Source organism: the organism of the source record quoted next, unplaced genomic scaffold (genome assembly GCF_019419815.1).
Source record: "Pyrus x bretschneideri cultivar Hongxiangsu unplaced genomic scaffold, Pyrus_bretschneideri_v1 Contig36, whole genome shotgun sequence".
NCBI classification, from domain to species: Eukaryota; Viridiplantae; Streptophyta; class Magnoliopsida; order Rosales; family Rosaceae; genus Pyrus; species Pyrus x bretschneideri.
The window spans coordinates 2,932,477-2,945,302 of record NW_025999679.1 but is presented as its reverse complement, the minus strand read 5'-3'; the positions used below and the strand labels follow the sequence as shown (position 1 = coordinate 2,945,302).

Below are 12,826 nucleotides of genomic sequence, written 5' to 3'. Positions count from 1 at the left end.
CCAACCCCACATCTTTCCCCATTGTCTCACCCTTCCCCACTCTTCTGCTTCCCCTAGTGCCCAGCTTTAACATATTCACCCAAATTCCAATCCCCAACTCCCTAGATTTCAAAACCCCAAAATTCTAAATCCCACCCAATCCCATATCATAATTTTATTACTCCAATACTGGTTAACAATTCAAGTAAGTTTTTTGGTATTCTAATCTAATCTCAATTAAATTATATTAGATATTGATGAAGATTTTTAGTCTATTATTGATATGATTGTTGATAGGTTTTATGTTTATACTCATTTGATCATTATAATTTAAATGGAATTTTTGTTTATTGGTTATTTGGTATATGTTTTGTGTTTTTTGTTAAATGTGTAGTTTAGAGATAAGAAATATGGAAAGATTTTTCAAGCCAAAGCCAATAGGACCATTTATTTGTTTGGGTAGTTTGAAATCAAGACAAAATAAGTGTGACATTGATTTTAATAATCTTGAGAGAGACTCAGGAAAAAGAATTCGAATGAAGGACTATCCTCCTAATATTTAAGATGAGATCCGAAGAGCATATTTGCAAATGGAACCTTATAGGCCTACAAAGCATGAGTTCTCATACACCTTGCATGCAAAGAAAAAGCGACGATTTGTTGTTTTGTGGTTTGAAGAATATGATTGGTTGGAGTATAGTATATCTAAAGATACAGTATTTTATCTTCATTGCTATCTCTTTAAAATTAACTTTTCACAATTAGGAAGTGATGCCTTCATTGGAGTAGGCTTTAAGAAATGGAAGAATGCAAGAGAATGTTTTGACAAACATGTTGGTCCTATTGGTAGTGTCCACAATAAAGTTAGAAAAGTGGCTAGTTATCTAACGAACCAAAAGACACATCTTGAACCAGTTATGATCAAACAATCAGAAGAAGAGTATGAAATATCGTTGTTGCTTGAATGCATCAATAGATTGCACTAAGTTCTAGTTGCAACAAGGTCTTCCTTTTCGTGGCCATGATGAAAGTGACACTTCAAATAATAGGGGGAATTATTTAGAGCTCTTGCAATTGCTTGCGGATCATGATGAGAAAATAAAGGAAGTTGTTTTGGAAAATGCTCCAAGAAATCTCAAGCTAATCGCTCCTTCAATTAAAAAAGATTTTGTCAATTCATGTGCCTTTGAAAATTAAGGCTATTATGAAGGAAGTGAAAGAGAGTAAATTCTTTCTATAACGGTAGATGAATCACATGATGTCTCAACAAATGAGCAAATGACCGTGGTTTTGCGTTATGTGGACAACAAAGGTCAAGTAATTGAAATGTTCGTGGGAGTCCAACATGTTACGAAACAACTTCAAGTAAAATAAAGGAGCCAATGGATGAGTTTTTGAAACTGCATGATTTGAGCTACTCCAACCTACGAGGCCAAGGTTATGATGACATGAGTAATATGAGAGGTGAATTCAATGGCCTTTAAAAAAAAATTTGGATGAAGAAAGTTGTGCATTCTATGTTCATTGTTTTGCTCATCAACTACAATTAGCTCTCGTTGTCGTAGCAAAGAAAAACTCCGATGTTGCCACTTTTTTCACGTTGACTAATAGTTTGGTGAATGTTGTTAGATGCTCATGTAAGCGTCGTGATGCACTTAGAGAGAAACAACAAGAAAATCTCGTGAAAGCTATTGAAAATGAGTGTCTTGAAACGGGGCAACGATTGAATCAAGAAACTAGTCTCAAACGTGCTGGGGATACACAATGAAATTCACATTATGGTGTTTTGATTAGTTTGATTACAATGTTCTCATCTACGGTGGATGTGCTTGGCATGATTGTTGAAGATTGCTACAATGATAATGTTAGTGAAGTAAAAGGTTACTAAAAGTTATACAATCTTTTGAGTTTGTGTTCTTCTTCTTTTTTGATGAAATCCATATTGGGAGTGACTCATGATTTGTCACATGCATTACAAAAGAAAGATCAAGAGATTGTGAATGCAATGGCTTTAGTTAAGACATGTAAAGAACAACTACGTTGCATGAGGAATAATGAAAATTTTGATCTTTTGGTGAATAAAATATCATCTTTTTATGTCGAACATGAAATTGAGGTACCTAATATGGATGATTCATATGTCATTCAAGTGAAGTCATTGCATAAGGCTCCATGAAAGACCAATCGTCATCATTACAAAGTGGAACTCTTTTTTGAGGTCATTGATTTCCAACTTACAGAATTAGATGATCGCTTCGCTGAAGGTAACACCGAATTGCTTATTTGCTTGGCATGTTTGAGTCCGAATGATTCATTTGTAGCTTTTGATAAAGAAAAGCTTGTTTGCCTTGCTCAGTTGTATCCTAAAGATTTCATGGATTGAGATAGCTTAGCACTTCAAGATCAACTTGATATTTATATTCATTTTGTGTGTTTTGATAATGTTTTTTCTCGATTGCAAGAGATTAATGATCTCGCTAAGAAAATGGTGGAGAAAGGGTTGCATCAAACATTTGTATATGTATATTTGCTTGTGTAGTTCGCTATGGTTTTACCGATTGCAACCGCTTCAATGGAGATGGTATTTTCTACTATGAATATCATTAAGGGTCAACTTCACAACAAAATGAGGGATCAATAATTGAGTGATAATTTAGTTGTTTACATTGAGAAAGATGTTTTTTCATGTATTGGTAATGAAGCTGTCATGGAACATTTTCAGACCATGAAACCTGGTCGTGGACGCTTGAATTATGATTTTATAGCTTGTAATATTGTTTTGCGTATGATTTTTGAATGAAATGTATTATATTTAACTTTTCAATGTTATTTTTGTCTATAAATTTTTTGACCTTTATTAATGGGATCCTCCGAGTTCAAAATCCTGGATCCATCACTGTTTCTAGCCTTGCTGCACTCTATTTATTAAAATAAGGTGTGGTTTATATGCCTATTCTCTAATTAAGTTTCCTATTCTATATGGAAATGGGAAAGTACTTTATTTCCTATTTTATATGGAATAGGAAAGTAAGCGTACTTTCCTATTTCAATTAGGCTTCTCGAATGCCTAATAATGAAACTTTGATTCTTTCCTAGTCTTTTTAGGAGAAGACTCAATGCACCTTTAATTTCCCTAATACAATCATAAACAAAATAGGAAACTAACTTTGACAAGCCAATTCCTAACAATCTCCACCTTGGTGAGTTAAACCAAGTTTTGACTGTTGCTCCCTAGAGTATCTTCACCTTCTTGAAGCAGCTCTGGAAATCTTCAAGAATCTTTACCTTAGCAAACTTCTTGTCACCTCATTGCACCTCAAGTGTGGCGATGCTCCACCTTAATCAATCAACAAGATTGATCAAGTAAAAGCAATGCTTGAACTTCTTGGCCGACACTATCTTCATGTGAATCTTTTCAACACAAATCTCCTTGGACTCCACCCAATCATGGATTCTGTGATATCTCACTTCAATGTGCTTTCATCTTCCATGAAAAAACATGCATTTTCACACATTTACTATCACATTTCCTTTCGAGCTTCGACCAAAGCAATATACTATGTTTCTGTTGTCAACAACGTTGTAATTTCTTGCAGTAATGCCCTCCAACTGATTGGTCCTCTTGCACATGTAAAGACATCACCAGAAGTTGATATTCTCTTGTCTAAGTCCCTTGCATAGTTGACATCAACATATTCCAGCACCCTGCATCCCAATATTGCTTTCTTGGATTTGCAATGCACTTGAAAACGACGTTGATTTCTTGAGCTACGTTGGGTCATGTGCATACTATGCATACAATAAGCAGCCTACGACATTAGCATAATGCACCTTTTCCATTGCTTGTTTCTCTTTTTTCTGACTTAGAACACTGTTGCCACTTAATCTGAAGTGAGCTGCCAATGGAGTTGAAACTTCCGTTGCTTCTAGCATGTTGAACTTCTTAAGAACCTTATGAATATACTTGTCTTGTGATATCCAGATTCTACCACCGATCTTAACTCTCTGAATTTCCATGTCTAAGATCTTCTATACAACTTATGGGTGGGTAAAAAAACCAAAAACAAAAAAAAAAGGACAAAACACTGAACCAAAACCGAAAAACTGAAAAAAACCCAAAGCGAAATAGGAAAAACCGAACTGAACCAAACTGAACCCCTTACACTTAATGAATGTATGCCCATGATGTTTCTTTTGTGAAACTTTGTTACCAAGTTTGAAACTAAGCCTAGGACATTTTCAAGGAGCATACTTGGTTCAATTAGGAAGGATATTCAATTGGTTATAGAAAAAAGTTTTGGAAGGCTTTGGAATTTGGAAGAGTTTCTCTATTTGTTTTCTTTTGGAATGGATACGATAATCATTTTTCTTTGCAATTGAGATTGCTGATAGAATATGATTTATATGATCTTGTAAATGTACAACTACCTTCTCACTTTCTCTATTTTCTTATTATTAGTCTAACAATGTAAGCCTCTTTTCTAAATTCCATATTAAAAAAAAGATCAAGTTTTATAAAATAAAATAAAAAACGAAACCAAACCAAAACCAAACCGAACAAAATCGAATTGAAAAAAAAAAATCAAACTGAAAAAAACCGAATTGAAGTTTTGGTTAGGTTTTGGTTTTGGCAAAAAAAGTAAACCAAATGAAACCGAACCCACCCCTAATGCAGCACCTAGATCCTTCATGTCGAACTCTGCACTCAACATCTTCTTTAAGTCTTGAATTCTTGACTTGTCTTGACAAACAATTAGCATGTCGTCCACAAATAGCGGCAATAATGTAATCATCCCATTTTGGAATGCATGATAGTACACACAACGGTCATATAAGCATCTCTTAAAATTGAATTTCAACATAAAGAAATCAAAGATCTTGTTACCACTACCATGGAGACTGTTTCAGACCATAAAAGGACTTCCTAAGTCGACATACTAGGTTTTCTTTCCCATATCGACAAGCCCTTTTGGTTGAGCCATGAAAATTGTCTCATCTAGATCACCATAGAGAAATGTAGTCTTCACATCCATCTGCTCAATCTCCATGTCATAATGTGCTGCCATTGCTAAAAGCAATCTGATAGAAGTATGCCTGACTGCAGGTGAAAATATCTCATCATAATCCACCATTTTCTTCTGTAAGTACCCCTTACCCATGAGCCTTGTTTTGAATATCACGGCTTCCTGGTCATGTAGTTCTTTTTTCCTAAACACCTACTTGCATCCAACTAGCTTTTTATTTTTGGGTTAGGAACCAACTCCCAAATAGAGTTCTTGCAAAGAGACTCCATTTCTTCTGTCATAACATTTATCCAACTATCTCGTTCATCACTTGCTATGTCTTCTTAATAAGTAGTTGGATCTCCTTGACTAATGTTAAGAGCATAGTTAAATTCACCTTAGTCAAACCCAAACATGTCAGGTTTCTTCTTGTTTCAAATGGGTTTGTCTTATGCTATGCATCTCTAAAATACATGTAAATTATGCGTTGAAGTTCGAACCCCTTAATATGTTTGACAAATTCGAGTGCCTTCAATCTGCCTTTTTCCTTACTCCACCTGATTGCTAATTGGTGAACAATGTTGATGCTCTTCTTCTTCCCCAAAATCATTAAATTCGACACCTTGTTCAAGTGGCTCCATGATAAGAGCATATTCATGCGACTTAAATGGCTTGTTCTCGTGCATTTACGTTATGTTTCTCTAGTTATTTTAGTCCTTTATGCTTCTTTTGTGTGTTTTCAGGTTCTAAGGGCAAGGTATGCAAAAGGATGCCTTTTGGAGCCTTTTGGAGCAAATTAGAGATTGGAATGGATATCATATGCTTGGAGCCAAGAGGATGGACGAAATTAAAGACTTGAAGTAGGAAAGTTAAATCCTAAAAGACCTCATGTTTAAGCATCATTGAAGACTCCTGCGCATTTTAGAACACAAAAACAACATTCCTTGCAGCCTTAGGACATTGTCGTGTGTTTCCTTGTGTCTCCCTTCCTTGCCATGCAAGGAAGGGCTTTTTTCCCTATTTTAAACACTTAAATCATTCACTTATCATATCATTCACTTATTATAAGCATTCACTTATCATATCATTCACTTATCAAACTTATCACTTATCACTTCCATTCACTTATCACTCACCACATATCATTCATTTATCACTTAACATATCATTCATTTATCACTTAATACATCATTCACTTATCACTTATCATACTCATAATCATCTACACATTTCAACCATTTAAACATATGCATTTCAACTCACATGCATCATCATCATGCAACCAACCTTGCCACATGCTTTCCAAGCTTTCCCCCTTTCATCATTAAGCCACATTCACTCCCATTTCTCTCCCCTTAACAGCCCTAAACCGTGCATAATTAAAGGACACCATTCAACACACACATGCACCAAAAGACAACATTGGCATGCATCACATGCATTTCCAACACTTCCCCCTTTGTGTTGTGCCTTCCCTTCCACTTTCCAACCACATTCTTTCAATTCCCACTTCATCATTACACCACCTAAGCCACATGCACTCCCATTCTTTAATTAAGCCACTTAAACCACAAAACAATCACACAACACACCAACACACATGCATCCTGAAATTCTTTGCCATGCAATCACATGCATTTCCCTTGACATTTTCAGCCATCACACTTCATCATTACACCACCATTCACTCTTTAACCCACACACACTTCACACAAACAACATTCACATGCATTCACATGCATTTCCAACACAAAACACACTCAAAACCGTGGCCACCTTTGCATTTCAGGATTCCCATTTGCATTTTCAGATTTCCAGCTTTCCCTTTTATTTTCCAGCTTTCATTCTTCATCATTGCAGCCATTCCACATGCAATTCTCCATCATTCCTCCACACAAACACCTTAAACAAATAGCCATATACATCTCCACTCCTCCTATAAATACCCTTGCATTCCCATCATTCAAATCATCTCATTCCATTATAGATACCACAACACAAACACTCCATTCCTTCTCTAGCCGTGAGTTTCTCTCCATTTTCTACACCATTTTCTCCACCACTCCTCACCTATTTCCATAATTCCCCACTCCATTCCACACTTCCATCCCCCCAAACCAACTATCTTTAGACCTTGTGCTACAACGAAGAGGAAGAGAAGAGGGCCTAAACGTTCATACAATTCAAGTTTGAGTTGTTGGAATGTTTAGGTGTTTCTTTGATTTCAATGTTTAATTTTAATTCTCTTTGTTTTGTATGAGGAACTAAACCCCCCCTAGCTAGGGGGGTGATTCGAAATATATGTTTATGCTTGCAATATGATTTGATTACTTTTAATTACGTTTCATAAGTTGTGAATTCAATTTGTTTAACTATTTGATTGATATCCTATTTATGTATGTTTATTGAGAATGAACGCTTAATTTTCATGCATGAATATGACGCTAGAATATAAGTGAGTTTCACGTAATAGTTATGAACTTATATTCACAAGTAGTGGAGGTTGCTTATAAACAATCGCGTTAAACAAATTCTTGGCATAAGTTTCATGCAATCATAGTAACGAATGCCTCGTCAACACTTATAGTTTTCATATTGCTTAATGATTCTTGCTTGTATCTCTATTATGCAATTCATGTAGGGAACTTGTGAGGAATGCTTTGGATTGTTGTATGCAATCATCCAATTCATTAACTTAAGGAAAACTTGACGGTTAATTTAAGCGGACCTAATTAACCCGGGGCGTTGAGAATTCATGGTTTATTGAAATGCAATTGGAAATCATTTTATTATGCAAGTGTAACATGTATGGAGATGAACCCCTTAGCTAGCCATACCATCCATTCATTTCCGTCAATTTCATATTTACAATTTGTTTTCTTTACAATCTATCCATTTTAGTTTAAATTCGTCCAAAATCAATCCCCCCATATTTCGTTTAAGTCTTAGTCTTAATCTTTCTTATTTTTAGTTTTGAATTCTTCGAGTTTAGTATAGTGTTTTAGTTTGTGTTTTTAAAGTGTTTGAGTCTTTTGGTTTGTCTTAGTGTTTTAACGTTTAGTTTCGCATTTCTTGAGTCTAGTTTAGTGTTTTATATTGTTTTTACGTTTTTAAGTCAGTTTCCAAGAGATTAACAATCCCTCCTAATCCCCGGTCCAGAACGATCCCTACTTATACTTATACTACAAATCGACAAAAAGAGGGTTTAATTTGTGCGCGTATAATTCACGCATCACTCCACTTGAGCTTCATCTTACTTTGATCTAATTAATGAAAATCTTGTTATTTCAATTTTAACATTGTCTTTCTTCTCTCCACTGCTTTCGGCTTTATTCAGAGGCATGGTTGTCTCACTCTAAACCGAAAAAAAGAAGCATTCTTTACCTGAATCAACTCATCTATAGGGAATGCACATGGCTGAATCTGGTTTATGGGCAAAATCCTAATGTGGGCTCCACTTTCCTGCCTAATATTCTCCACAATCTTGCCTCATCTCCCAAGCACACACCCAACCTGGCTGCTCGTCACCAGCACAACCTACAACACACCGAGCTACCTCCATCACTATTACCTTATTCTGCTTCACCACCGTCGTCTAACACCGCCTTCTTGAAAACCCTTACTAGGGCTTGCTACAATGGACAGACGAATCAATGGAGTGAGCGGCGAAGGTGAGAAAAAGGGCGAAACCAAGGCGGAATTTATAAGGTTTTCAAGGAACTTGAGGAAATTTGCTCCAAAAACAAAGCTTTTGATGGCAGTTTTGAAGAGACAAATGCATATCAATCTAGAAAAGTTAGAACCAAAGTTTACCCAAATTATAGGTTGTGGAGTGCGGATGTGCAGGTGGATGGCTGTTAGAGGCAAGTACCTGCAAATTCAAAACCAAATTATAAAGAAAAATGATAAAAATATGAAAAACATTCAACCTTAGAACATTGGCTGAAAAACGGTGGTCTCGTGAGTTTGGGAGATGATGATTAGTTGTGGATTTGAGTTTTGTTGGAATGGATCTCTTAGGTTCTTGAATTTTCAGTGGTGGGCAGCAAGCAACAAAGAAATAAGGCCATGGATTGTGATAGAGCGATGGAGAGAGAGAAGCTGTGAGAGATTTTGAGAAATGAATGATGGAGGCTAGGGTTTTGTTTTTGAAAGAGGAAAGGCAAAAAAGTTGTGAGAGAAATGAAAATAAGGAGAGAGCGCTAAATGGCGTTCTCTTTGGAAATATAGTTTAGTTTTGGAGCGCCATGCCAAAATTTTGGCAGCCCGCCAAAAACACTTAGGGGGCGTTTGTTTGCCCTCACTAAGTTGGACTGGACTGGACTAGTTATTAGTCCAATACTGTGTGTGTTCCATGCTGGGACTAACATTAATGAGATTAAAGGGGACTAGCATGGACAAAACCCTTCACTAAGAGGTCTTAGCGAGACCCCCCAATAACCATGGGACTAGCTAAGACTATCCTCTCTTTCTCGTCCTCGTCATGCTCAACGACCACTCCCGACAGACTCCTCGATATCTCCGGTCACCTAGATCAATCATTAACTTTCCGACTCTCTTTCAGATCCATTTCACAACCAACTTTCATATAAAATATACCAAATTGAAGCTGGGAGTGACAAGATTACGATTTTACCTGAATCGAGGCCAAAATGTGGTCAAATGTGGCCGGAAAATGGCCTGGAAGTCTCGGCCTGTTTGGGCTTCTTCAAATCCATGACAGATTCGAGCATTCAAAGCTAAGATCTCGGTCCAGGGATGTGATGAATTTTTTGGCGGTGCTAACTTCATCCAATTTAACGAGGGTTGGCCGGAAAACACATCGGGAAACCTGCAACTCGTCGGGAAAATTGGAGCCGTGAGGTTCCGTTCGAACAACGCATAACTAGAGAGGGAGGGAGGACAGAGAAATAGAGACTAGAATCAATAAGGAGTTTGACCAGGAATGAGAAAGAGACATGAATTGAGAGGTCTAAGAGGAAAAAAAGAGGGAGAGGGTGGGACAATGAGAGAGGAGGAAAAGAGTGGGACGGAAATGGTAGGAAAAGATGGAGAAAAAGATAAGATCATAATAAAATATTAATAATTTATATATTAAATAATATAATATTAGAATTTGTTATTATTCAGCTTCTTAGTCCAATACTGCACCAAACGCTTCACTAAGTTAGTCCAATTTAGTCTGGTCTAAGCCAGTCCAGCTTAGTCCTTGAAGCTATTCCAGTCCGAGATAGTCTGGCACAACAAACGCCCCCTTATGATTTAATTGCTAGATTAAATTCAATGGTAAGGATTTAATCTCACATACGTAAGATTATATCTTATTGCTATTATTGTAGTTAAGATTTTAATAGTTTTTTAATTAATGTAAAAGTACAAAAACATATACAAACGCTCGTAATATCAAACTCGACAACTTTTGTGAAGAGGTCAATTCTGAAATTTGTCACTATAATCTCATAAACTATAGATTAAAATTTAACCGTTGTTGAAGTGCAAAAAATGTAAATATATATATACATATATTGCTCGTAATATCAAGCTCGACCCTATAAAAGTACGATGAATGAATTCGATCTTCAATTTAAAATATTAGCACAAGTGGATACCACAAAATATTATGTTCTACTTAATGGAAGTGTAAAATAAACTCCAAATGTTTGTTGAATCTATCGTTTTGAAAGAATACACATTCTACAAAATTAGTTTCAACGATCTAACCATCAAACTCGTTTGTATATGCTCCAAGATCGCATACATAAAAAATCGCAAAAAACAAACATTCGAATATTAGGTAACGAGACGAAACATTTCAACGGTTATAAAAAAAAACTCATGATTTAACGGTTATTTTAATTCCAACTTTGATGATTTTTTACAAATACACTCCTCAACCTATAAGAGTAATATAAACGAATTTAATCTTCAATTTAAGATATTTGATATTTGCACTAGTGGATACCACAAATTATTATGTTCTACTTAATGGAAGTATAAAATAAATTTCAAGTGTTTGTTAAATCTACCGTTTTGAAGAGATACACATTCTACAAAACTAGTTTCAACCATCCAACCATCAAACTTGTTTGTATATGCTCCAAGATTGCATAAGTAAAAAATCGCAAAAAACAGATATTTAGATATTAGGTAATGGGACAAAACCTTTTGACGGTTATAAACGAAAACTCACAATTTAGATGTGGTTGTATTTTGCTCAATGTCCAGGATAATTGTTATGAGTTAACAAAGGCATGCAAATTATCTCCTTATCATAGAATACTATGTTAAATTATACACCTTTTTGCTCAACAATTTTATTTTAATTTTATGGTCCAATCTAGAGGTAGGCAAAAGGTTCCTGGATTCGCGAGGCAGGCCGGTTCTTTGCAGTTTAGGGCCAGTACGGGGCGGGTCCAAAGATTATAAATACAAAATGGGGTGGGCCGGGCTGGTTCCTTATAAATAACAAGGCTGACCGGTTCTAAAAATTCGAAAAAAGGGGTCCTCGGCCCAGACCGTTCATTGCATATATGATTTATCCTCTATTATTACCCATTTACCCTATCTCTCTTATTCTCACTCTCAGTCTCAATTCACACTCAACTCTCCCCTCACCCTCTCTCTCTATCCCGACTCCGAGTCACCACTCAACTCTTCCCTAACCCTATCTCTCTTATTCTCATTCTCGAACCTCAATCTTGATGACTTGATCTCAGACCTCAATCTCAATCTCCGATTCTCAGTCTCATCCCTCTTGATCTCTCTCTCCCATAGTCTCTCTCTATCTTTTTTACGCCTCTGTCTCCGATAACGCACCTTTGCCGGTTTTCGCTCATTCTCGAACCGAAGATCGCTCGACGGGAGCTCGATCAAGAGGTTTCGAACATGGTGGAATGAACGGAAGATCTGGGATGACGAATTCTAAGAGCGGGTTTGGGTCGGGTTGGGTTTGGCTAAGATGAGATCTTGGAGTGATTTGAGGAAGGCGACGAGGAGATCGAGTTTGTGTGGAATGACGTGGTCGACGGTTAGGATGAGCACGTCTATGTGGGGGATAGCAAGTTTGGGACTGTTTGCCCACCCGGACTCCGAGAGGTGATCAAAAAACCAAAAAAAAAAAAAAGTTAAGAGAACATGTGGACCCGTCTCGAATCGGCCCGTTTGAAACGGGCCATGTTAGGTTTGGTTTCAATTTTTAGATTTGTAATGCCCGACCTGGCTCGTTTCCTTTTTAAGCGATCCGGTCCGGTCCCTTCAAATTTGGGCTCGGCCCGTGCCCACCCCTAGTCCAATCTTCTCCATATGTATTCTAAGTTATATAATCTATTTATTGTAGAATTTAAATTAAGCATCAAACTTATTTCAAGAGTATTCCAACGACACATGTGACCATTGGTAAATAATTAATTCCAACAAAACCATATGCCTTAAAAATTTATTTTGACAAAGAAAAAATTTTGTCAAAAAAAATATGATTACTTCCGACAACAACTGATCACCCTCGAAAATATAAAAGTATTAATGAGAGGACTTTTTTTCCCCTAAAAAATATAAAAACATTTCCAAGAGGACTTTTTTTCCCTCGAAAATACTAAATCTGTTTCGTCAACATGAGTAAACCTTCGGAGATAACCATTCTATTTCCAATAAGAACTTTACTCGTCGTTAATACAACTGGCGCCAATTCTTCCCCCCAAACAAAAGTGCATTTCCGATGAAACTTGAGACTTTTTCCGAGGACATTATGTGCGTTGGTAAAAAAAATAAAAAATTCATGCCATGTTACCGATGACCCGTATTTTATGGTCGCAAAATGTGCTTTTTATGACCCTTTTTTGGGGCCC

General features: G+C 36.5%; 1 protein-coding gene across 1 annotated transcript; it reads left to right on the top strand.

Moving 5' to 3' along the window:
* The first annotated feature begins 810 nt into the window (after positions 1-810).
* LOC103950497 (zinc finger MYM-type protein 1-like) lies at positions 811-2,362 on the top strand. Its single transcript, XM_048591935.1, has 5 exons — positions 811-825; positions 973-1,086; positions 1,609-1,616; positions 1,774-1,859; positions 2,220-2,362. Exons 1-5 carry the CDS (start codon positions 811-813, stop codon positions 2,360-2,362), a joined length of 366 nt encoding a protein of 121 aa, XP_048447892.1.
* The last annotated feature ends 10,464 nt before the right edge of the window (positions 2,363-12,826 follow it).